General features: G+C 53.3%; 6 protein-coding genes across 6 annotated transcripts; 2 read left to right on the top strand and 4 right to left on the bottom strand.

Moving 5' to 3' along the window:
• Positions 1-207: 207 nt before the first annotated feature.
• CABS01_04147 (uncharacterized protein) lies at positions 208-2,331 on the bottom strand (the record flags this gene model as incomplete). Its single annotated transcript, XM_060537518.1, has 1 exon — positions 208-2,331. The coding sequence occupies one exon, from the start codon at positions 2,329-2,331 to the stop codon at positions 208-210; it is 2,124 nt and encodes a 707-aa protein (XP_060390363.1).
• A 2,210-nt stretch (positions 2,332-4,541) lies between these two features.
• Positions 4,542-6,335, top strand: CABS01_04146 (uncharacterized protein; the record flags this gene model as incomplete). The annotated part of the gene is made up of 2 exons (XM_060537517.1): positions 4,542-4,657; positions 4,727-6,335. The coding sequence occupies 2 exons, from the start codon at positions 4,542-4,544 to the stop codon at positions 6,333-6,335; spliced, it is 1,725 nt and encodes a 574-aa protein (XP_060390362.1).
• A 1,201-nt stretch (positions 6,336-7,536) lies between these two features.
• Positions 7,537-11,154, bottom strand: CABS01_04145 (choriogenin Hminor; the record flags this gene model as incomplete). The annotated part of the gene is made up of 2 exons (XM_060537516.1): positions 7,537-9,756; positions 9,814-11,154. 2 exons carry the CDS (start codon positions 11,152-11,154, stop codon positions 7,537-7,539), a joined length of 3,561 nt encoding a protein of 1,186 aa, XP_060390361.1.
• A 5,436-nt stretch (positions 11,155-16,590) lies between these two features.
• Positions 16,591-17,363, bottom strand: CABS01_04144 (uncharacterized protein; the record flags this gene model as incomplete). The annotated part of the gene is made up of 3 exons (XM_060537515.1): positions 16,591-16,755; positions 17,065-17,210; positions 17,327-17,363. 3 exons carry the CDS (start codon positions 17,361-17,363, stop codon positions 16,591-16,593), a joined length of 348 nt encoding a protein of 115 aa, XP_060390360.1.
• Positions 17,364-18,785: 1,422 nt separating this feature from the next.
• CABS01_04143 (uncharacterized protein) lies at positions 18,786-20,087 on the bottom strand (the record flags this gene model as incomplete). Its single annotated transcript, XM_060537514.1, has 3 exons — positions 18,786-19,694; positions 19,809-19,974; positions 20,029-20,087. The coding sequence occupies 3 exons, from the start codon at positions 20,085-20,087 to the stop codon at positions 18,786-18,788; spliced, it is 1,134 nt and encodes a 377-aa protein (XP_060390359.1).
• A 1,496-nt stretch (positions 20,088-21,583) lies between these two features.
• CABS01_04142 (exocyst complex component Sec10) lies at positions 21,584-24,192 on the top strand (the record flags this gene model as incomplete). Its single annotated transcript, XM_060537513.1, has 2 exons — positions 21,584-21,779; positions 21,836-24,192. 2 exons carry the CDS (start codon positions 21,584-21,586, stop codon positions 24,190-24,192), a joined length of 2,553 nt encoding a protein of 850 aa, XP_060390358.1.
• Between the last annotated feature and the right edge of the window lie 1,192 nt (positions 24,193-25,384).

The following is a 25,384-nucleotide window of genomic DNA, read 5'->3' as shown; positions in this document are numbered from 1 at the left end:
GCTTTCTCGACCTTCATCCGACCTCGTACCAATCACCCAATCCTCTCTGGTGCCCCGGATCATCCCATAGTCATCATATTATCGTCACTAGTTCCCTCACATCGTAATGCCAAACAAGAAAGTGAGTCATTCTTTAAGAGCCAAACCCAGCCAGTTCTACGCACTCTTGACATTCCATGTTCCTTGCGATGAACATCACAAACCTATTCACGCAACTGAAAACGTCTTCTCATCCCATCCATACGCCCTCGCGAGCCGCCGAGAGTACACCAGCGTCATGTACCCTTCAATCTGAGACTTGTGAGGTCGGTGAATGGTGAACGGCCTCTTCACTGCCATACTATCGGGTGGCATGAAAGTGAAAACCGAGCCGTACTTGGGCAGGACCGAAAACCCGATCTCGGCCATGGCGCCTTCAAAGGCCGTCCAGTTCACCGCACCTCGGGACTCTGACTTCTTGAAGAGGGCGTTGAAAACCTCGGCAGTCGCCGGTGAGACTTCAAAAGTCTGTTTTTCAATGACCGGCTCTGTAGTCGACACATTTGCCTCAGGACCGACCTCAAAGGCAGATACGTGGGCCGGACGAGTCTTTTCCTTCTGCCTCCGCTGCTCTACCAAAGTTTCTCGCGGCTCGGGAGCAGGCACCGGAAGTGGCGTCCACTCCTTTTGGCCTTGGCCGATCTTGACCTTGTACTGTTCATACTGATTCTCAAGGTCGGAGAAGCATTCGAAAACAAGATCTTCGTAAAGCACACCAAGCTTGGCACCGGCATTGTCAATCATAAACTGGTTAAGGTTCTCTAGAGCTTCGGCGGTCATTCCCGGCTCTAGAAGGTTGTCGATGGGGACGGCAAAGTCCCTCAGATCAATGCCTGTCTTGAGCTCGTTCAATTCTTTCTCCAGCTCTTGGGACCTGGAGACGAACAATTGCCCCTTTTTGCGGGATGGAGCCGGCGTCGAGATTGTACTGGTCACATCTTGCATGAAGGCGACTGTGGTGGCCAGATCACAAAGAGACTCGAACTCGCTCTCGGCCAGTTTCTCTCGCTCTTCGGGATGAGCTTGGTGAAGATCACCCAACTTCTTCAGCCATTCGACGGCCTTGGCTGCAGTGGTATCAGGATGGCAAAGACGCAGCATATAGTGAAGTTGAGGGTCGCTTCGTGTCAAGTCGCCTGGATTGCCTTTGAGCGTCACGCGCGCGTTCCCAATGCTGTCGTGCGTATTGGACATTCGCTTGTACCACTTGCTGCCCGAATGCGACTGAATATGCCGCTTAAATAAGGCCTGGGCGGAGACGTAAGCGAGCTGGGCGGCGTTGGCTATCTCCTGTAGCAGGATAGTCCGGTGGGCTTTGTCTTGGTTCAAGCTTTCGAAACGCTCGAGGAGCTGATGCATGTAATTCCACAGGACAGCCGCCTTGACGGCGTTATGGACAGCGTCGAAGACGCTGGCACTGACATACTTGTCGGAAACCACCGGCAAACGACGTCCTTTCTCGTCTGGGAGGATCTCTGGCCGGCTGTAGAACCAAAAACTGACGTCGTGTGCAAGAACAGCCGGCTCTGAGCAGAGCTCTATTCGTTCCTTGAATAAAGCCGCCTGATCGCAGGCAGCGTTGACGAGGTTGGCCAGAGAAAGCTTGGCGGGGGGTTGTGAGATGCTCAATTTTGAGAATGCCGCAGTGGTTATCTCCTCTGGCTTCTTAGGGCGCTGGGCGTTACTCCGCGTCTTCGAGCCCTGATCCAAGATATCGTCAATGAGGATGTTGAGTGATCGCAGCAAGGTGACTTGACGTTTTAAGATCAGCTGGCCGATATCACTTGGTGGCACAAGTCCCGCTCTGATGGCCGGGACAAGCCCGCTTAACGATTTCTCGTCTTTTTCGGGCAGATAAACACTGCAACCGTACCATTCTCCGTCGGAAAACAGCATGTACCAGTCCTTTTCAGGTGCAGGCGGACGTAGACCTTGCGTCCGCATGCTCTCCTGAACGATATCAGCATCACCCTTACCACCGTTAAGCCCGTAACAGTACTGCTCCATAGGCGTTTTCTCGATGCGGTGCTCTAGCATGCTCAGAAAATGTTCGGGCCGTTCAGTCAAGTCGCACAAATTCCATTCTGGAAAAATCTTGTAGTTATCGCCCAGGGTAGTGTCCCCCGAGTGTCTGAGCAAGACACCCTCCATTGCTCCGGCCTTCACACACTTCGCACGCTGGCCTACACCAAAATCTCTCCAGATTCTATTGATGACAGCGCCATGCTTCTTGTACTTTCGAACAAGATCATTGTGCAGGTCCGTGGCCTCATTGTCTCGTTGTCGTTGCATGTTGGGCACTCAATAGTATGACTGAGAAGATAACTGGACTTGGCAGCATTCGCAGTACGAAGTCACTCTTCTGTTGACAACTGATGCGATGCCTAAATCTTCCACGAGTACTTTGCTTCTGATCAGTGCCCAACTGGCGATAAACTGGAGGTTCTCCCACTGTCGGAAAAACACATATTCCCCTTCACTAGATAGGTCCCGTCACGCTTCGTACCCCGCACATCCATGCCTCCTTCAATGTACCGATCTGTGTATCCAAGACAGCTTTGGGCTAGGATAGGATTCTTCGACTCTATCTGCCTGGAAAACTGGACATTCTTATCTTGAAAAAGTCCACATCATTTTAAGACCAACGACGCTTAAGGATTGTGAGAAATTTCAGACGTGACCCCTATCCACGGTGCACACTGGTTCATTGGTGCAAAAACCTATTGCCGCAGACTCCAGGCTTCTCCCCAACTTTCTACCACTCAAAGATGCAGATGACGGCAATCATCAAGATCCTTATCGCAAAGTTAGTTCGAAGAATCAGCATGACAAGGGGCTCGATGGCATCAAGAGTTGAGGGCATGGGCTGTTCAACATCGAATGATACTAAGTTTCGGGAGGAGCCCAATGATCAACTGACATTCGAACAGGCCCGATCCATTCCAACTTAGTTCTGCACGAAGAATAGCCAGGCCGTTGATTGCCCAACTGTCTCAAAAGGGGCATATTACTCGGGGCAAGGGGCACGGAATCAGGTTCAAGCCCTTCTGTTCAGCCTTAAACCTTGCGGTTGTGATAGGTTTCTCATGAAGAGGAGGGAAAAGGTTCAGAATCCTTCGGGTGGTTTAAGATGACCGCATACCCACTCCCCTCCAATGAGGAAGCACACCATCGACCAAGGACCAGCCCACAGCCCTGTATCCGTAACGGTTGGAAATCCCACAGGGCTGTTAGCTTCCGTTCCTCGTCCACACTTCGGAGCCGGAGCTGTCCATTAAAACCTACCGACGAGGGTTTCTGGTCACCGAGTCGGCGACGTTATGGAGTTCGCTGGGGACAGCCTGGGATCGCGGACGGCCGGGGGGGCTGCCCCTCCCCCTCCATCTTCTTCCCCCCTCCGCGCGCGGCAACTTGCACGTTGAACGTGTCACACAGACACCCAGCGATCTGACACCCACGCGGGGCGGCGTAGTTATCCGATCAACGTTTGCCGACCTTACCTTAGCTGGTGGTAGTTCTAGACTTTTGCCAGACCACGTCTTTCAACGGCGGCGCAGTCAGGAACCATGTGCGACACAGCCACGGCCCCCAAAAGGCTTCGAGGCTTTCGATAGGATAGTTTCTACAATTGTCCAGCCAGCGCTTAGAAAGTTGTGAACTCATCGATGTCGTTGACCGATGTTATGTAATGATTATGATTCCGTGATCTAGCCGTCATCGATTCACGATTCACTGCTGCCTGGCTCAACCCCCCGGACCCAGGGCGGCTTTTGATTGACTTTGACAACCAAACAACCCCCCCATGTTGCACCCAGCCAAGGGGCCGAACTCCTGGCACCCATGCGTGCCATGCCGCCAACTCGTGCTAACGGGTGGCGGTGCGCATTTCCCGATGTTTCCAATTCCTCGATTTCCTTCTGGTCGAAGTTCTCCTCACATTGTTTTTGACTTCATAGCTCGGAGATAACGCCCCACGTTTTATCCTCCACGAACCCCCCCTTCCTGACAAGTTCCCATTCTGTCAACTTGCCTGACAAGACCAACTCTCAACTTGTTGACTTGCAGAAGGATTCATCCTACCTTCTTCTTCTTCTTCTTCTTCTTCTCTTCTTCTTTTTTTTCTGCCCATCCCTTTTAAGAGATAGACCAGGGTTACTACGGATGATGTAAAAGCGTTTTTAGGCAGCAATAATACATCGTTCCTTCGTTTCCTTTGAGCGCTTACAAAGTTACAACAAAGAAAGAGAAAGTGGAAGTACAGCAGCATCAAATCTTGTGTAATAACCGCTACTGCTGCCCGCCAAGTGTTCCGGTTCTAGAAATGCGAGAGACTACAACTCGACGACCTCGCATCTGTACAAAAACATTATAGCGGGAAACACACAGTCTCCGAGACCCGAGTACCCGGAAACCCCAATAATCCCTTCCCTGAAGGCACTTTTGTCTTCTCACTTTCTCAGCCTCTTACTTACAACAAAGGCCCAAACCAAACTCCGGCCCTGATGCCCTCTCCCGGTCCCCAGATTCTCACCTTTGCGCTCGAGAACTGGCCTCACAACGCCGGGCCTACTACCAGGGCTAGTAAGCCCAAAGTCCGGACGGGATGCGTCACATGCAAGTAAGTCAACTCGCGCACATCGAATCGGATTCTCATCTCCTCTCATCGTACTGACACAATCTCGCCCAGACGGCGCAGGATAAAATGCGACGAGACAAAGCCGTCATGTCAAAACTGTCTCAAGCGACGGGTGGAATGTGAGGGGTACAAACCCAAATCGCCAAACGCTTCCTCCTCTCCCGGCGCAGCCTCAAAACAGCTCATCGCAACCACCAGCCCCAACGGCAGCTCCACCTCCTCCTCCCCCTTCCCCGTCGAGCCGAGCTACCAGAGCCTCGTCTTCACGACGCAGCTCCAAAAGGACCACTTTGACCAATGGCTCTCCTTCGCCGCAGACACCCTCGTCTTCCCCTCCCAGCTCATCACCGAGACCATCCCGCAGATAGCCCGCTCCGACCTGGCCGTCCGCAACGCCGCCTTCGCCATCGGCGCCGCCGCCCTCGGCAGCGGCACCCGAGAGGAGCGTCTCACGGGCAAAGGCCCCTACTTCGCCGACGCGCTCGAGTACTACAACCGCGCGCTGCAGCTGACCGTCAAATCTCCGCCCACGGAGGAGACCTTCCCCAGCGTCCTCATGACGTGCCTCCTCTTCGTCATGTTCGAGGCCCTCCACGGCGACAGGAGGTCCGCGCTAACGCACCTCAACCACGGGTACAACATCCTCGACCAGTACGAGAAGCGCCGCTCAAAAAAGACGAAGACGACGAAGGAGGCATCCCGTCGTGATCCCTTGGTCGACGCCATCGCCACAAACTTCCAGCGCCTGACGCTGCAGTCCTGGAGCCACAACGGCGACCACCCAAAGGAGACGGAGAAGCAGGTGCCCTGGTGCTGTCGCGGCCAAGGTACCTCGCGCTACGCCGTCGACGAGATGCCCGACACCTTCGACTCGCTCGACGAGGCGCACCGCTGGTGGGAGGTCACCCAGCACCACGTAATCCACCACGCGCCCCTCATCATCGGCTTCCGCGTCGAGGGCACGGGCAACAAAGCGCCGTCCTTCCCGCCCAACGTCAGCTTGCCCATCAACCCGGAGCAAGTGAAAGCGCACGACCGCTACGTCCAAGCCTGGCGCGCGCGCTTCTCGCCCCTCCTCGAAGCAGCGCAGGAGAAGAAGGAGAAGCAGGAGAAGAAAGAAGGAGAAGAAGCAAAGTGCGATACGAGAGAGTACCTCAAGGTCCTGGGCCTACGCATCCACTCCACCTACCTCTCGATCCCGATCCGGACGGCAAACTACTGCGACACGGACGAGCTCGCGGCCATGACGCCCAGCTTCCGGCTCTACGTCGACCTGAGCAAGGAGTTCCTCGAGCTCCAGCAGCGCCTACTCAGCGCCTCGGGCGAGATGTTCACAATGGACAGCAACAGCCCGACGTGGCCCCTCGGCGCGGCGACGATGCTCTGCATGGACGAGACGGTGCGGGCCGACGCGATGAGGCTGTTCCGGGAGTACCCGCGCCGCGACGGGCTGTGGGACACGCAGACGTGGCTGAGCATGCTGGAGAGCTACAAGGAGGCGAACCAGACTATTGTCAAGCAGGTCGGCGAGCGGGAGTCGCAGCACATGTTTGATGTAGAGGTTGTGTATGAGGATAAGTCTGTCGTGTGGATTAAGCAGGTGGAGGATCCTACCAGCGTGAGCCCGGATGACTTGAAGTATAGGATTAATCTCCCTTGAGGGGGGTAATAGATGAGTTAAATGAATGTTGTGGCAGCCAGATGTTCATTGGTCTCGATGTGTCTCCCGTATTGCATCGAGTGAGTAATCTGTGACTTCAGGAGATGCGTTCGCTCCGTCTTGAACCACTCCACCTCGACTCAAGGAAACGAGTGAAAGTAGGTAGACGTCAAAGCCGCGAAGCTCTTCAAGGTTTGATTCTTCGTATGGGATACAGCAGGAATGGTTCTCCTGAGATAACGGGAGTGAGGCATTCTGCCTTGACGCAGAAACTGTCGATCCAGTAGTAAATGGGTTTCCTATCACAGCGAAGAGGACATAAGCCGACTCTACTCACATGATGAACCTCCCTTCTCTCCACTTCCAACGCGGCGCATATTCCAACCAGAACACTCAGAAGATGGTTCCGCTGGTTGAAGAGATGGAGGTCTCACAAAGAAATGGAAGAATTTCTTAACAACCAACAGTCGGCTCAATAACCACGGGCGTATATCACTCTCATTCGGCCTCTCCTTCATACGTTGCTGGTGCTGCTAGAACAAAAGCTTCCAGCGGCAATGGTGGGATTCTATATTAAGGACCTGTCTACATGGCAGCAATACGTCAAGAAGCGTTAGAGCTGCTCAGCCGTCATTGCCAGTTGACTGCCATCATACTTCACGACCACATGTCCCACCGATGCTGCCGGAATCTCACATATTTCGCAGTGCAAAGCTTCAGGACGTGACTTGGTCAAAAGACTTTGTATTCATAAACCTCCTCCACGCCTCTATCCACTGAGGCAGATATCATTATCGATCTATGGAAAAAGGAGGGTTGCCATCATCTTGTTGAGGCCGCTAATCTCCAAATGTGAAAGACTCTTTTTCAGGGGGGTGTCATATCCATGAAGCAACCAACGCAAACTACATAAAACTGCTTTTTTTTCTGATGCTGAAAGCCTCGAGGCAGTCAGCCAACCAAATCTCCCCTTAATGGACGTAATCGTAAATGCCGCTGTGTTCTCCTTTTCTTTTTATGCAGATTCAAATCAACAAGCACCCGTAATAGCTTGGTGGAAATGCAGGTATCGACCGTGCGTGAAGGCCAAGAAAATCTTGCCTAACCAAACGCGTACGCACACAGTATTATGAGGGTATAAATACAGGTCTCTCATCCCATATAACGAGGACGAAAGACCTTATCGCAAGTAGTAAGTCGCTTAGAAGAACTTGCCCTTCTTCTTCTTGGTTGTCTTCTTATCCTCGCCTCCGCCTCCGAGAATGTCGTCAAAGGTCATGGTAGACGTGGCGGGATCGTGAGTGTGGTCAACAGACATGTTACGCAGGTTTGTGGCAGAGGGCGAGCGCGGCATAACCATGCTCAGAGGACGGGAGCCGGCCGAGCTGCTTCGTGCGCTACCGACGCGCGAGTTGCGGTCGCCAGGCAGGCCCTCATCGAACGGAACGGGCTCGAGGCCGAAGATCATGCTGGAACGGTGCGCGGCGTTGCGGCTGCCAAGCTGACGTCCGCCTGGCGAAGCATTACGCGGCCGGAGATGGGACTGTGGAGACCCAGGTGTGGGTGGGGTGCCACTTGTTCCGAGGGCCGGGGGGCTGCCGACAATGCCATCCGGACCAGGGAAAACTGGCCGGGGCGGTTCCAGAGGAGACATGCCAGCGTCTTGTGGGGGTGGGGCGTCCGCGCCGGACAGCCCTTCCCACTCCTTGGCCGCGAGCCAGCAGTGGCTGCGGTGGTAGACAGCCTCGACACTGAACAACACACTGTCGGCCGAGAGCTCGACATAGCCATTGCCGCCAGAAACTTCGTACCACATCTTGCGGACCTGGCGAGCATCTTCAACCCAAGGGAGGTTACCCATAGGCGGCTCACAGAGGAAGTACTCAACGCCCTCGTTGAACTTGAGGTTGGGCGCGTCGACCACGAGCATGGGCAGCGACTGGATGACGACGTAGAGGAAGAGCCAGTAGCCGATGCGCTGATCGGCGAGGTCTGCCGCATTCTTTCCCTTTGCCTCATGCTGCTCAAACTCCTTGAACTCCATGAGGAAGGGAATGTTAACGCTGTTGGCGTCCCAATTGTACGCTTTCTGAATGACCAGCGTCAACTCGTGTTCCTTAATCTTTCTGTCAAACTTGGCCTGCTCCTTGGCTGACAAGTTGTCGTAAGTAGCAAGAATGGACGTCATTGTGGGCAACTTGGGAACATCGAAAGGAATCGGCGGTAGTACGGGAGGCGTAGAGTTGTCGAACTCGGTGAGCATCTTGCGCAGGTTGATAATTGAGAGGGGATCCGTTGACTTGGCAGAACCTTCATCGGTATTTCCATCCATCACTCTGGTGGTGATGTTTTCACGATCGACCAAAAGATCGTAAAGAGCGGTCATGTCGGAGTAAAGCGCCTTCAACACCAAACGGTTGAGACCGCTCTCAGAGAACGGGTTCTTCTTGCTGCTAGCCTTCGGGGGCCAGGCACCAAAGTTGGTCTTGTAGTAGCCCATGACGAACTGCTTCATCTTATTGAAGTGTTTCTCCCATACCTTGAAGCGGACAGCCTTGAGCCCGGGGTCTGACGTAGAGCTGGCGATACCTGCGAACAATGAGGGAAACTCGAAGCGCTCCAGTCTGATGTTGACATTGTGTTGGCGGTTGACGAGATCTAGATGTGCGCGCTCCAGTCTTTGTCTGGTGTACAGTGATACCTGCTCGAACAGAGGAGAGCTCAGGTCGAGAATGGCAGTGTACTTGCCGACGGCGTGCGCAAAAGCCTCGTTGTATAAGTCCATTGACTTCATGCTCTCACCCAGAATCAACGACTCGAGCGTCTTCTCGCGGCTGTGACGAACATCTGCAAGCGATAATTGTTCCATAAAGAAACCGAAGCTCAAGTCGACGGCCTCGCCAAAAGACTGCCCGTCCGCGTTAGTGAAGCCATACTCCTTCAGCAACTTGGAGATCTGCAGGAAGGCGGCAAAGGTGGTGGGGTGCGCCTTGGTGGCCACCAGAGGCTGGCCGGTCAAGAACGCAAAGAGGTTGCGAATTGCAATTGCGCGGTCGACTTCGGCACGAAGCTGGGGTCCCGGCGCGGCGAGGCCGTTTCCGGGTTGCGTGTACTGTGGGGGCGTTGCCGGCAGATACAACTTCAATTCGCCTTCGCCGGGGCTGTCTGGGTCCTCTGCAGGAGGAGAGCCGGACCCGGAAATGGTTGCCCGGACAAGCGCATCATCGACGGACAGACTACCACCAAAACTCCTACCCCGGCTCCGTCCCGATGGCGAAGACATTTCAGCTTGAATAAGCTCGTTGAAGATGACTGAGTTGATGATAGAGAAGCTCGGAACCTTGAACGAAGGTCCGGCATTACTGCTTCTGGGTTGAAGGTAAACGTAGACATTGCCGTTTTCGTTCCACAACTCCGGGACCTGCAGGTAAATTAGTCTCTCCGTCCGATGTGATGGGGCACGCGGCAAGAAGCTTACCTTTTCAGCATTCAGCAAGAATGAAGTGTTGTACTCGCCAGGCGTGTCAGGCGACAAGACCCACGCCTGTGAGTTCTTTATAGCCGCGGAAACGTCGTGAGAGTTTGACCTTGATCTTCCGCCACCTGGCAGCCAAGATCTGCGCAAGCGTCCACGTCTCTCGTCGCGGGTCGGGCTGTGGCTCTCGTTCGACCCGGTGTGATGTGAGCTTCCGGTGTCGGTTCTGGCTCCGGGTGGGTGTGCAGAGGTGCTTCTGCCCCGTGCATCTGGTGAAGGCGCGCGAACGCCCAGCATGGGGAATGCGGATTTGCGATTCTCGAGGAAGGAGCTGCTTCGCTTCCTAGGCTCGGTGGCATTTTCTTTCTTGAGTTTCGCCGGCGAGGTTGCCTCTGGGTGGGAGACAGCTCTTGGCGAAGGAGCATCGTTGTTGTGTGATACTGCAGGAGGCGTTGGCAAGTTCTTCTCCTTGCGCAGCTTGGCGGGAATTGGCGGAGGCGCCTCAGAAGGCGGCAACGGTGCGGCCATCATATTTGGTGTTGTAGGTGTTGGAGGTTGAGGAGGAGAGACCAGAGGCTGATCGGCAGCGGGGGATGATATTGTTGAAGAGTCTAGAGGTGCGGGGGCGATTTTTCTAGGAATAGGAGGCGGTGCATCAGAGGGAGCAGCCGGAGGAGGTGGGTCGAGGGATTCAGATGCAGTAGGAGCAATTCCCAGACCCAGGCCGGAGCTCGTCACAGGTCTCACGGTGGGATGCTCAGCCGTGTGGTAAGAAGGTGCGCTGTCGGAGGGAGACGAGGCGGGAGGAGTATCGTCGGGCAGCGGCTTGCGGTGAATCGGTACTTGGTGTTGTTGCTGCAGCTGAGGCTGGGCAGGCGGTGATTGAGTCTGAGGTTGATCTGTTGGTTGGATGATGAGCGAGGGAAACAGTGCAGACAGACGGTTGCCCCAAGACCGGGACTTTCTGTTGTTGGGAGGTCGAGTGGGAGCGAGCACTGGCTCGGAGGGCTTCTCCTTCTCTTCAAGCGTCACGTTAAGAGTTCCGGCATTGATTTTCGCAGCTGTCGTTGGTGAGTTGACGGTAGTATCGGTCTGTGATCGTTTCGGGGATGCGGGACGCTGCGGGCGGGAGGACGTGTAACCGTTGGCGTTGACGACGGCGGCGTCTCCGTGGGTAGCTTGGTCGTGTACAGGCTCGGATACGCTGTGATGCCTTTCGCGACGTGATTTGGGCGAGACGGGGTTGGTGAGGTTGACTTGTGAAGAAGAGAAGGAGAAATGGCTTAAAGAAGACTTAAGAGAGGCGCGAGAGACCGACAACTTACTCGACGTCATGCTGGGCATAATGAGTAGCCGAGCCGTCTTTCAGTCTTGCTAAGTCTAGTCCTTGTCTGGATCTGGCGTGAATGTCACCTCGCTGCGGCGCAAGTAGGAGAAACGTATGGTGGTAGTACAGTAAGGTAGGAGCTGAAGGAGCGATCCCGCAACCAACAACTAGCTAGTCTTTTTTTTCTTCTCTCCCGTTTCTTTGCGCAAGCAGCAGGAATGGAAACAAACAGTTCAGTCCAGACCAGAAATAGCAAAGCAGACTTCCAGGTAGCAGGAGGAAACGGCGGGCGGAGGCGGCTATTATGAATACAAACAAAGGGCGGGAGGACAAGCCAAGAGACGGCGACTGCGGGACTGAGACCTAGTTCCTTGTGAGAGACGTAGAGAGAAGAGTGGGAATATGGAATGGAATGGCGTGCACGAGCCCATCCATGTACGAGCCACCTAGACCATGAACATTGCTCGGGGTCTAGTGTAAGAGGTAAGACACAAGACACCGGATCCCTGGAAAGAAAGTTTCTGGGATGGTGCGGATACACTGAGTGAGCGAGTTAAGGTCGTCAAGGTCGGTATTGCAAGACAGGACGGGACCAGGAAGAGAGACACGACGAGGATGAGGGCGAGAAGAGGGGACGACGGGCTCGGGTTGACGAGGGGAGGGGTGTCGAGAGAGTGGAGGTTTACCTGGTGCTGGTCAAGTCAGGTCAGGTCAGGTCAGGTCAGGTTAGATCCAGTTGTCTGTCTGTACGGATATGTCTGCCCGTGTGAGGCTTTGCTCGGGATGGCGCGTTGTGCTGTGCAAGTGCTGCGCTTTTTCCTCAGCCGTTGTTGCTGGCGGTGGATGGGAAACGGGGCCGTTACGTGTTTAGCAGAGCTGGTTGAAAGTGAAGAGTACGTAAGTTGGTGAGGTGAGGAAAACAGAACAAGAGCGCAAGGCCAAAGCTAGGAGAGAAACCGGTGCTGGTAGGGACAGGGTACGTAAGGCGTTCTGATTTTTGAGGTACCTTACCTTATTCATACGGAGCAAGGCAGTTGGAAGGTACCTTCTTCAAGTCCCTCTTTCTTCTCTTTCCTTCTCTTTTTCTGGGGGAGTCTGATCATGGGCGACGGATGTGGATGACACATCCCGTACTCCGTACCGCGCAAGGTACCTTACACTACCTATTCCTACAGCACGGCAGTAAGGGAAGCCCCGACCGGTGCCTCTTTCTCCTTCTCTCTCTTCTGCTGTGCCACTTCCATTCACTTTCAGAGTTCCTTCCAGGTTGGTGACTTTTGCGATGGGTCCCACGCGGTAAATCCGCAGCAGCAACGTTGGCAGTTCTTCGTCCCTTTGGAGCACTGTGCATGCGGCAGGACCCACTTGGCTCACCTCACATCCTCCGTTCATCCCTCCTCCAAAACGGTACGTACTTCCATCTTGTACCTTTGTACCTTCATCCCTCCTTCCCTCCCTCCTTGAGTCCAGGTCCCTCCTTCCATTTCACGGTACACGTATTGAGGGCCCCCAAGACCAGCCTTTGCGTGGCGTTCTTGGTGTGTGAGGTAGGGAGACGGTCACTCATCCGACTGAGGGATGACGTTTTTGAGGACTAGGGTGGAGACAGCAGACTTGGACGGATGGAAAGAATGCACACCACAATACTCCGTAAAAAGTCACCACTCACATGAGGTCGGGTGGTCTCTAAGAAATACATCGTAAAGTACCTTGGACGGTAAGGTAGGGCAAAAGGGGCCGCAAGCAGTTACGACGGGTCAACGGCGGAAAGCCATGTAACAGTAATCGCAATTTCGATCGACAGATCTGGGGCCGGCGGGCAAAGAGGACGTGTCGCCGTTTGAGGCTGGGCTTGCTCCAAATGAGAATTCACGACAGACTCAGGAGTCAGGACTCTCTCATCCATAACTTTTCAGGACTCTCTGAATGAAGGGGGAACGTCTGCTCCATCTCATCAAGCCCCATGTCCCTCACTTCCTCCAGCTCGGCTCAGCTCAGGCTCATCTCATCTCAATTCACCAAGATGCAAACCTGCAAAGCCCAGGGCAGGCTCGTTCTTGCATTAGCCCAGCATGGGCTAGCCTGGGGTGGTCCCTTCAACTCCCGGAACTGCGAGCTGGGCGCCATGCAATTACGATGGGCCCGTTGATTTTTTTTGATCTTCTTCGCCCCTCGCGCATCATCACTCATCTTGCCCGGTTCCATCTCTTTGGCGGAGAAAGCCCTTGCCTTTCCACTTCGTATACGGAGGAGCACACCTGTGATTGTGTGCGAGAATTGAAAACTCTCCCTTTATTTAGGTGAGAGTGTGGGTGCGACCGAATCTGTACCACCTGGTGTGTGAAACTGGGCAGTTCGTATGGGACAACTGGACTGTGCTGCATTGAATTCGCACCTACGTATCTGTACGGGATCCAGTAGTATAAGTTGAGGCGATACCGAAACCGGGTCGGGCCACATGAGCGCTGCGTTTCTTTGTACATGCTGTGTACGAATAGTGTCAATAGTTGTATTTGTGTATGTCTGCGTCTTGTGATGCATACTCTTCGGGGTTTTCTTTCCTTCCTGCAGATTCCAGACTCTCCAAAGTCAAGAGGTCGAGGTCCGGTGCTACGCTGGCCCAGCTCAGGGTTGCGGCCAGACCTGCGATTGGACCCGACCCCGAGAAACCGGAAACACGGGGTCCTGCCAGTGCCCTTTCCCAGGCGTCGCGTACCGTTGCAATGAAAAGCCCGGACTGCCGAATGGACGCGTGCTTTGCGGCGTACGAAACGGAGCCTATTTCCGCATGCTTTGTGTGTCTGTTGTTCTGGCTTCTGTTTCGCTATTCTCATGCTCCAATGTATCGCAAACTCTCGGAGAATAGGCAGAACGATAGACGTTGGCTGTGTTCATGTTGTTGGTATTCCTAGCCTTTCTCCCACAACCTTGCTTATTCTTAGTTGCTGCTGGTGACGGGGCATGTACTTGAAACTTTCCCCTCAATCCAAATGTTAATGCCACTGGGCTCGGATGACCCCCGGACAGCGGCTCTCTTGGCTTATTGGACCCAAGCAAATGGCTCATTGGCGTCTGCAAGCCTACAGATAGGTACCTGAATCACCATTAGCCGTCTGCCATGTATGATGTTGGAGAGAGTCAGGGGAGGGGAAGATCAAGAAACAACCAAACCGTGTCAACCAAGGTTGTGATTTGCTTGATTGGAAGGGAAAGTGCTGTAAAGCCGAGCATGCCAGGCCGAAGATCAGACAGACATTTCTTCTCCCTCTAGAACATCATGTACTCCAGATCTCACCACAGCAAGCTGACTGTCTCTCTGTTGACTGAAGTCTATTAGACGGTCTGGTTGGCAGGGCAGGGCAGGCAAGCTGGTGGTAAGGCGCGCCGCGGGGTTGTCTCTTCCCAGCTGAGGTCAAATTGAACACGGTCTTTTATTCCATGTCTGAGGATAAATGAATGGGTGAATTGGAAATCGAAAAGCAGCTATGTGACTCGTGAGTCGATTTGGAAGTTGGAACTGCCACTTTGCATCTGACGCTTTCTCTTCTAAGCCTGACGTACTCTGTACATTTGAGCGGGAAGGCATAGAGGTCAGCTCGGGTCCTGCCACGTCTGACGTTGATGGTTCCTTCCGTCTCATCAACGCAGATACGTACAATTGGCTTTCGTCCTTTTCTCATCCTTCCCAGGTTCCTAGCACTGAAGTTCTGCCTAGAAAGGAACATGTTCGCCATCCAACACTTAAGGTACTTTCCCACCTTCATCCAATGTCGGCACCTGCACTCCTGGTGGCGTGATGGGAATTAAACAAACATCGCGCCTGGCTGAAGGACAGCTCGTTCAGCGTCTTTCGTCATCCGGTTTCTCACATGATTTTCGAGGCTTTCTTCTTGATGTATCATGCTGCATACACAACACCCTTTACGTACTTTGACACCAACCATTGGACGACGTGGTGCCGATCTTATTCTGCCGTCTGATCCTGCTGACCTGGATCTCGTCTCTCAGCATTGTGATTACGCCCTCTCGATCATCGCATCTGTTTGCAGCTCAGTTCCTGCAGCAACGTGCACTTTTCACCCTCCCTCCCTTTGGCCACGGATCATCCAGCCTTTTTTTTTTTTTTCTCGTGCGCCATTCGCTAGCATCCGGCGCAACTTTACGTTGGTGCATCTATCTAAACAACCAACCATTCTTGACTGACAGCAACAATAGTACGGAGTAAAAACCACAACCACAACAACAGCGTGAACCGAACAGGCCGGGCCCGGTCAATTTGCCGGACGGGTTTCACTCATCACCGACCCCCTTGCTCAAGCCATCGAACACGAAAGCCGTCGAGGCTAGCAGGTGGCCCGACAAAGAGGGAAACTGTATACGCGGCGTCCCGTCAGACCGTGCAACAGTGCAACTCCCACAAGTCAACCTACTTACTCGATCCGGACACAAGGTTTTGGCCTTCCCAGCAGGACGGCCCAGGAAGGGAAACCGAACTGTAGCACTCTACGTACATACGTACAAATCGCACAAAGAAGGCTTCGTCCTACCCACAAAACAAAACCCAACAACCAACAACCACCCTGAGAAACAATCACAAGAAGCTTTGGGTAAAAATAGCTTCGCGGCGCCTCCCTTCCCCAGTTGCGCCCCGTCCCACGCATCATCTCATCCACAGTCCACACCCATTCCATTCCAGTGGTCCACTCCAGCCCGAGGTCGCGGCACATCAACCCGCTTTCGGTTCATCCTCCCACCTGCCCGCCGCGCTTGCCCGCCTCGTCCCTCATAGCCGGACCTAGCACAGCCACCTTTGCACACTTCTTGGGATTCGAGGAAGGCACAAAGAGAAGCAAAGCGAAGAGGACGACCGGCCCGTTCAGATCTCGCCATTTGGCAACGTGCTCTCACCAGCTGACGGCTAGCTAGGCCGTTCCGAGAGGCCGAGACAGAACAACGCACACCTCACCGTCTACGAGCCTAGTCTGCCAGTCCACGCCTTTTTTTTTTTTTTTTTTTTTTTTTTTTTCAATGTCGATCTAGAAATACGTCTTTGCGACTTGTTCTAGCGCCGATCCCGGCATTCTTGGGATTCCGAGCCACCCCTTTCGTCCTACATTACGGATATTTTGGGTCCATTTTCGCTCCCTAATGCTCCCCGCGACGGCGGTCAACTCCTCTGCTGCCCGTCATCGCGTCCTACCTACGTTTTGAGAACGGATCTTGCAGGCAGCTGACGTCTGGTGCTCATACTAGGCAAATCAACGAGTCGTGCCTCAAAAAAGTACCACAACACGGTGAGGCGTGACGGCCGCATTTGATGAGGCTCCGGGCATGAGCCCCCAAATCCGACTTGACATCCGATCACTTCATCTCCAAATCTTTCAATGCGGCGCCGCATTTCTGGATCCTCACCTCACTCTGCAAAAGTGGATGGGAACAAGGGGTGACCCTTTTCATTTTTCGCACTCAAAAGGGGTGGCTCCTGTTTTTTCAGGGACCGCGTTGTGGTGCTCGCCGTGGAACCCGGAACCATTCCAATCTTGGATCAACATTGCAGTGCCATCCCCACACTCCGGCGCGACTCGGCCAACGTCGTCCCCGCTGTCGGAGCTCGGGTCCTGCGAGAGAGAGGCAGAATGCTACTCTAGTCACCGGCCGCGCTGACGACTCCGGTTGCGTCGTCTTCGCAGGGCTGAGCCGATCCGCACGGTCTGGCTTTCGCCATGTTTACAATGGACCTCGACAGATTTTTCTTTCTGTCGTCTCTCTAAGTCACCCTTGGGGAGTGGCCCAAGTACGTTGCATTGGCATGTCGTTAAGGGAAACTTGCGCAATCGTCTACTGCGGTCAAGGGTCCGTCCAGTCGAGACCGTGCCTTCACCGGCTGATGGCGATTGATAGCTAGCCGCGTCAGTCAACCCCCGTACATAGTAGACTGCAGTCCGCTTGCAGCTCAGGCCACACGAGAAGCCATCGTTAGAGTTCCTATCCAGGTGGATATCGAGCTTGGCGAGGTTGGCCAGGTTTACGTTCCGCGGCTTACCGCTATAAACGGCCCACGGGGTTGCGAAACCTAGAGAGTCTTAAGCATGACGTGACAAGCCTTGACCCCAGCGAAGTCCGCTTCATGACTGTCACGACTATCCGTGGATGATTTATTGAAGTGCTGCCAAAGTGTCATAGGCTCACCTCTCAGGGTGGGCGAGGTACCCTCTACCAACTCCATGATTGCGAGACTGAATGGCCACATCCAGCGTAAAAGGCACATGCTCTCCTCCTTTACAATCTGACTTATACCGATGTTACCCTGGAGCTCAACCAAGGCTTCCTTGAAACGTCTCTCTCTCTACAGATAGTCCGTGAGTACACAGCTAATGACTATACAGTGGGGTCGGTTTTGAATTCAGGAGCATGATGTACACGGTCTTTCTATAACACAGCCCAGAAGTAGTCTGTTGGTCTTTGCTTGCGAGGGGATATGGATGGGAGAGGATCCTTGCCTTCAATCATGGAGGCATGAGTGAGTTATTGTCCTCAAAATTCAGTATACGTCAATAAACGCGAATTGCAACAACAGCTGCTGTCTCTCTGTAGGATGTCGACAAGCCAAGAGTGCCCCTTTTAATGAGATGAAGTATGTCTGGGGTAAGACGATGCCTCTGGGTTTTCAAGATGCATCTTAATAACATTACAATGAGTTTGTCATCGCCTTGGCCAGGGGGTGATGCTGACGTGGCGATGCGTACGGCAGAAGTAGTAAGAGCGGATTATCAGGGACAGGTACTGGATCTTAGCCATATATACATTCACATGTGTTACCTAGGAAGCGTACACAGTATGTCACCTTCAGGGAGCTGTGAACGAGTTGATGTTACTGTCCGGTCTAACACAGACGCCGTACTCCAGTCCGCGCAATGGAAGCTACGTATACTGTAATTGTGGTCTTGACAAGTCTCCTACGAGTTCTTGTAGTGTGACATCTTTTTATTTGAGGAAGTCTAAGTATATAGGAAAGAACCCGAAGTAGGTAAAGCAATTAGATGGCTCGATGTCAAACACGCACTAGAGCTTAAGGAACACCGCCACGAGAGAACTAAGCTTCCGTCATCATACGAAGGGATATAAATATGGTATGATTGTGTGAAAAAAAAGTTGATTGAGCAGGCAATAATGTCTTCGGCTGTCATCCGAGGCCAAATAGATCAGGAGTCCCGCGAGAAAGCGGCAAAGTACCCTGAAACCACCAGGTCGTTTTGATCCGAGGGAAGAAGCCATATTCAACCGAACTCAGACAAACACACTCTCTGAACGCGCTAGAGCGCTTATTCTGAACATAATATACAGAGGAAAGCGAAGCTAAGTGGCTAGGGGCAAAGTGTAGGTTGTATTGGCGCTCGTTTGTAAGGGCTATGTTAAGACACGATGAGAACTCCCTATCTCTGCAAAAGATCATCAAACAACTAATGGATGGCACGGTTAGAGTGAACCAAACTCGACTCAGTGATGGATGGGCGGTTTTGTATTCCTCCAAAGTCGCCAGATGACGAATTTTAGAGCTGATCAAGTGACAGAACGAGGACTATGATTACACACCCAAGGAAGGATAATTGAGAGACAACATATTTGAGCATGCAGCTCAATCTTCAATTCATGTCTCGATTCCTTTCCCTCTCGCCTTCCAACTCTCCTCAGAGTACGCCTGGAAACACTTCTCGCACTCGCCACAGTTACCGCACCCCTTGAGCTGCCACTCGCCTCCAAACACATTGAACTCTCGCGCGCCGGAACCATGGATCGAGGAGTCCAAGGGCAAAGACTTCAGCGCGGCCGCGTAATCCGGGGCAGCAGAGAGCCCGATATCCTCTTCGCTGTGAATCCTCTTCCTGGACCTGCTAGCCGTACAATCCACGTCGACCCCGCGCTTCTCGCCCACGGCTATGAGGCGCTGGAAGTAAAGATTGTTGGGCGGCTCGTGGTTGGAGCAACGCGCCCGGCCGCACCGATCTCGTCGGACCACGTCATCCTCGATGAAAAGTGCCTTCAATTTTGGGAATCTGTCCGAGTTGAGAAGGCCGATGAGGAGATCCTCTGTCTTTTCTGGGTCACTTTGCTCCACCGAGTTACCTAAGAAGAGAACCTCCATCGACGCGGGGAGGCGGGAGATAATCCACTCTAGCGCTGCTTCGGCGGGCGTTTGCCATAGGTCTGGTATCGCGTACATATCGTAGCTGTCTGCCTGCTTGAGAAAGTCGGCGTTGTCGAGCCAGACTGGCCGGAGGCGTGGAAATGTGTTGAGTTCGGGCAAATGGAGGTGATACAGGTCACAGCCGGATTTGCGAGCAGTTTCCATCCCCCACGCTCCGTAGAGCATGATACTCTCGAGAGATCCAGCCTGGGCGTTGCGTGCTTTGAGCAGGAATCTGTCGATTTCGTGCCAGCAGTCCTGATCACCTCTGACGTTGCCGCAGAGGCGGAGGGTTTTGAGGGAGCGAGGGGCGTTGAGGAGGGCTGAGCAGAACCCTGGACTCAAAAACTCTCCGCTGTCGATGAACAGGTGCTGTACGCTTCAGCAGCCGCGTGTCAGGCCGCGGGCTAAATCATTGATACGATCGCCCTCCCGATCGTAGACGCCGAGGAAGTAGACGGTATCGATGCTGGGGAGCCTAAGTACACTTGCTAGGAGATCGGGGCGACGATTGACCTTACGGTCGTAGTCTAGCCAAGTTCCGGAGCGCACTCCGATGGAGACCTCACGAAGAGCGCGTAGCCCTGGTGCCCAGGATCCGGCAAGGTGACTCATTTCGATGAGCGAAGTGAGCCATTTGAGGCTGTCATCTCTAAACCAGATGCGTTAGAACGTAGCTTTGTGCAGATCCTAGGTTCAGGCTCACCTGGTGCCCTCGTCGCGCAGAATGTATTTCACACTACTCAGGTGAGGGCATATAGCCATAAGTAAGATCTTGAGGATGCCATCGTAGCCCTCGTCGAGTTGTTGGTCGGCCACACACGTATCGTCGAAACACGGATGAAATATATATCTTTGAAAAGTCGCATGTACTCCGCCCGCTCCTTATCTTCCAGCGTCCACTCCAACGGCTGCGCATCTTCGTCAAAACGTTCTCGCGGCCAAAGCCAGACGAGGTTGAACGGCCGCCAGTCTTCCCAAAACCTTCGGCTACCCCATATCTCGAGTGAGCGTATGTGTCATGTGATCCAAGGGTCCTTGTGCATGACAACATTTCGCAACAATGTGGGTATAGTCGCCGGCTGGAGGTCTGAGATGACGCCGTACTTATCATGGGTTCTCTGTGACGGCGAAGAACTCCGGCTGAACACTTGGCGATCTTCTTTCAGGTACAGGCAAAGTTCAGGTGAGAAGCGACGTCTACATGCTCGATGATGTCTATGAGGAGCTCTGTTGGCAGGAGACTAAGGCGGTCTGTCTCCTCGGCTGGCTTGTGTTCCACGGCCATGGCGACTAGAGAGTGAAGGTCAAATTACATATGTGAAATAAGGAAGATAAAAGATGATGCTGTCGAAGTTAAGGATGTGAAGATGTCGTGGGAGACTTATATGTCTATGCGATGAGACTAAGGGCGAACTATTAGACAGGGCCCACCTGCTGCCTATGTCTGCCCGTTGCTTTCTTGGCAGGCAGGTAGAGAGCAACGTTGCGCGGAGGTAGAGCCCATCTGTATCTTGGTAAATGCCTCTGAGCCTCCCGAAGACGGGAGTGAGGTGTACAGGGATGATGGACATTTCAACCTAGCAAAGGGTCTTGTATCAAGTCATCTTGAGACGGCGATTGTTAGACAGCACATAGTCGGCAGTGAGTTTTTGGAGTATCACAAAGTACTTCAAGGCCCCAATTGAGTATATAGAAGCCTCCAACAGAGTCGTGAGGGCCGGAGCAATCAAATCAGAGGTTTACCAGCTTGCCATTGATTGAGGTCCTGCGTTAAAGAGGGCATCAGCTCCCCAGGATATCGACAGTTGACGTTCATACTAGGTATGTTTTCTCTGCCTCGGGATACATCCGTAGATGTGCCTAGTAAGCCGGTGGGAGGAACTAGCCTGGGCAGTCTCGTTGAATTGCTCGTTTGAATATCTATATAGTAAAGAAAGGATCCTTGATAATCACCATTTTTGGTGGTGATTTCCATCACGTGACATCGTCGAGATCAAGTACACACAGACCAACAAAGGCGGGGCAGTGACTTGCAGTGGTCCAAGCTCAAGCAAGGGACAGACAGTTCGTCACTCGCTGGGAGCAGCAACGCGGATACCCGTGCTCCCGAAACACAACCTCGACCGCGATACCACACATTGAGCGACAGGCTGCCGACGACAATTCGATTACACAATACCAAGACTCAAGAGCCATGTAGCAAATTGCCATTCGATTGAATCTGCACAAGTATATTCGCTTTCTGCCCGACCGCCAACATGGAACGGGCCCCTTCTGGGGCCAAGTCCCTCTTCCCTCAAGGGCCCAGCTTCACCCTCGAGGACTTCTCGAACCAGGACTTCGTGGTCCGCGAATTCGTCGACACTCTTGCCGAGAATGCCGTGCCTGCGAACCGCCGATCAGGTCCATCGCAACCCGCCTTTGACCCCAAGCCACTCATTCGCACATTTGAGAGTACGGCAGCTTCGTTCCCTTCGTCTCGTGCCTTCCTCACTAACCCCTCTCTGCAGATGCGCTGTCGCAGCTTGGATCGTTGTCCGAAGAACTCCAGGAGAAGGAATCGGAACTCCAGTCCAATGTACGAAGGGCCGAAGCCCAGCATGATCAAACACTCGATACCCTCGGTCGAAAGCTCGACCAGTCCATGGCCTCCTTCGAAGCACTCGATCTATCATTAAACCAATCCGCGACAAACGGCGACAGAAGTGCGAGACAAGAAGCAGGCGGTAATATTGCTGTGCAGATTGGAGAGAAGCTTGAAGAGCTGGACAGAAAACGGAGGCGAGCCCAGGATGCCAACTTCCTCATCCAATGCTGGATTGAGGTTAGCGAGACGGGCCAGCTCACGTCATTAGAGGAGATCCAGAGACAGGGAGGAGCCGAGAACAAGGTCCGATGCGCAGTAATCTCCCGACAGCTCATGCGAATCAGTCAGCGGCTAGACCCGACCTCTTGGGGTCAGACGAATGGTACAAACGGGTTCCGAGGAAACGGCGTTACGAACGGCGTCACGGGAACAAATCGCGTGCACAACACGAGAGAACTACTCGAGAAGTTCTCCGAGTCTTTGGAGCAGGAGCTTCTCAAGCAGTTCAACAGCAGTTACCGACGCCAAAACTTCGACGACATGATGGAGTGCTCCAAGGTCCTGTACGACTTCAACGGTGGCTCCAGCGTCATCGCGACCTTTGTCAATCAGCACCAGTTCTTCATCGACAGAGACCAATTGATTTCGGATGAAGTTATGTTGGACGGCGACACATGGGAACAGATTGCAGATCCCGATTCTGAACCACCCGGCGTCGAAGCCAGCCTACAATCTCTCGTTGACGAGGTCAAACTCGTCATGCAGGAGGAATCCTTCATCATCAAGCGCGCCTTCCCTTTTTACGAGACTGTTTTGATCAAATTCATTCAGCGAGTGTTCCAGCAGTCTGTTCAACAAAGGCTCGAGATGGTGCTGGACAAGGCCAACGAAATCTCTTCCTTGGCATTCCTCAGATCACTGCACTCATCGAGGACATACATCAGTTCTTTGATCGAAGACCTCAAATCACACGGCCTTACCGAACACCCGGAACCGGCTTCCCCCCAAATCTCCCAGACACTGGACCAGCAGATGGAGGAACTTTTCGTTCCCTACCTTGTTGGTAATTCATACATTGACCGAGAGAGGAAGAGTCTTGAGGAAACGTACAACTCGTTGCTCTTCAAATTCACAACATACCACTCCAAGAGAAAGAAGGCACCGACTGGCTTCATGGCCTCACTTGCACAACAGAGTTCACAAATGCTATCGTCGGCCAAGGATGCATATCTCGAGCGCCTCGACTCCTCTGAGTTAACAGCCACTCAGAAGGCTATGATGCTTCGTGTTGCAGGAATACAAGACAACAATGACAACAAAAACGACGTTGAGGTGTCAGAAGAAGACGGCATTCTGAGCATAGCGAATGCCAAGAGAATGATGAAGTGGCTCGCGGAATCCGTCCGAAGAACCCTAGAACTTGGCTCTCCCGCCGATACACCAAAGGACGTCAACGTTCTCCTAAACCTTTTGCTCACAACAATGGGTCGCGTCTATGTGGAGACGGCTTTGGACGCCGCGCTCGACCAGGCGACTTCTCAGGAAAATATCAAGTCGGAACCAGACTTGAGCTACCTCCCTTCAATCCGTCCCGCGGTGACCATCACTAGTATCATGGAACGCTTCATTACTACTGTGCTGATCAAGCTGGCCGAATCCAACACGACAGTCCGCCGCAGCATGTCCACGCAGACAAAATCCGCCATTGACGGCATTGAGCGCAAGACGAACGCCGTGATGCGCAGCTCCATCGATGTCGTTACCAACTGGGTCACGCGCTCTCTTTCCAGTCAGAAGAAGTTTGACTTCCGTCCTCGCGACGCAGATCTGGATTCACTTCAGACGCCCACCTGTTTACAAATGAGCCAGTTTCTCTCCCGCGTCTCCAAGCACGCCGCCCAGGCTGTGGACGGCCAGAACTTGGAGGTCTGGAGCTCCGAGGTCGCACTCGCCGTCCTGGCTCTGCTCTTTGACCACTTCAAAAAGTTCCAGGTCAATGCTACGGGCGGACTCATGGTCGCGCAGGATCTGTCCAAGTACTCTTCCACTCTCAAGGAGTGGTCGCTCGCACCGGACGTAGAAACCTCGGCCGAGCTTCTCACTGATATTGGCTCCCTCTTCATTGTCGGACCCGAGGCGCTGAGGGAGAAGTCTCGCACGCTCGCGGCGGGCCCCTCTGGCCAGGGCAAGAAGCTTACCAAGGCCGACTTCAAGGCATTTGTGCAACGTCGCGACGATGCTAGTAGCGTTGGCATCCAAAGTGTATTGGCTGGGCTTTGAGAAATAGGGGGTTTAGTGGTCAAGGTTTGGGAAAAGGGGCATTGCCGGGGTAGTTGGGGAGATTGACACATGTGCTGTCTTATTAATGATCGAATATGATACCAGGTTTCAATGTGCACAAGCCCTGCTGAACGATCTTGACTTGTTGTCACCGACCGCCGGTCCGAGGTCACGTACCTACAGACTCGGGAACGCGAGCGCAAGAATCGCCGACTATGGAAAAGGCAGCGAGATCTCGCAAGCGCGCGCGCGCCATGACAACCTGCCCGATCTTACGGAGATACCCGTTAGTCAAGCTAAGGAATTGACAAATAATTCTCCGTTGTTAGCTTGGGGCCAGGAAGAGTCTAAGAGCACCTTTAGTCGAGCTAAGTGCTCACAAGTTTGGATTTAGGCAGGTGCTTTTTTTTAACAGAAAAAAAAAATCTTCCTGTTCGTTCACTGACCAATATGCTGCCATTAGGCCGGCAGTCTAGCGTCGTCTCGAGACTTGGACGGCGTCGTCGCACTTGCGATTTTTAAGCTTTGCGCGCCCACACGGACAGGAGTCTACGGCCGTAAGCGCCAACGGTGTGGCGCCGTTTTTTTGGGCCGTTTGGTTTCACAACGGTCTTGTTGATGATGTTATATCGTCGAACATGTGGTGTCTGTTTGTTGCCGTCGATTAGGGGTGGTGATGATTTCTCTGAGGATATTGCAGGGGGGAGAGTTTGGGTTTTGTACTGCATTTGAGGAAATTCTACTCCGTATATCCCAAAGCCGGAAGAGGCATTGTCTGCCTTGCATTCGCTATGAGAACCAGGGATAGTTCACAAAAGCCAGTTGCCATCAGGGACCATGTAATAGAATCGGGGGTTGTTTGCATAGTACTGGTGGTCGTTTGTGGGGGGCTCGTAAGGCTTCCCCCCCGGGCCGAGGCTAGGTGGTTAATATCCCGGGCCAGAGTACGTTTCAGGGGAAGAAGGGGATCTTTGAACTCTGACAACGTCAAGTAGACGCTCACTGAACTATGTTCAGTTGTCTCAAATCTTGATTCCTCTACAGTGCCGCCGCTTATAGTGCCACGATGCAGCTTGTCGTAGGGTTCGACCGAGTCCTAAGCGTAGACAAACCACGAGCATCTCCAGTAGATTGATAGTATCTTTCTTCATGGTGACTTCGTGGCGAAGTTGAGTTCCATAGCCTGGAAATA

This window comes from Colletotrichum abscissum (assembly GCF_030869225.1).
Source record: "Colletotrichum abscissum strain IMI 504890 chromosome Unknown Scaffold_8.1, whole genome shotgun sequence".
Taxonomy (NCBI): domain Eukaryota; kingdom Fungi; phylum Ascomycota; class Sordariomycetes; order Glomerellales; family Glomerellaceae; genus Colletotrichum; species Colletotrichum abscissum.
Note: the sequence above shows the minus strand (reverse complement) of the source record. Positions and strands in the feature narration are given on the sequence as shown.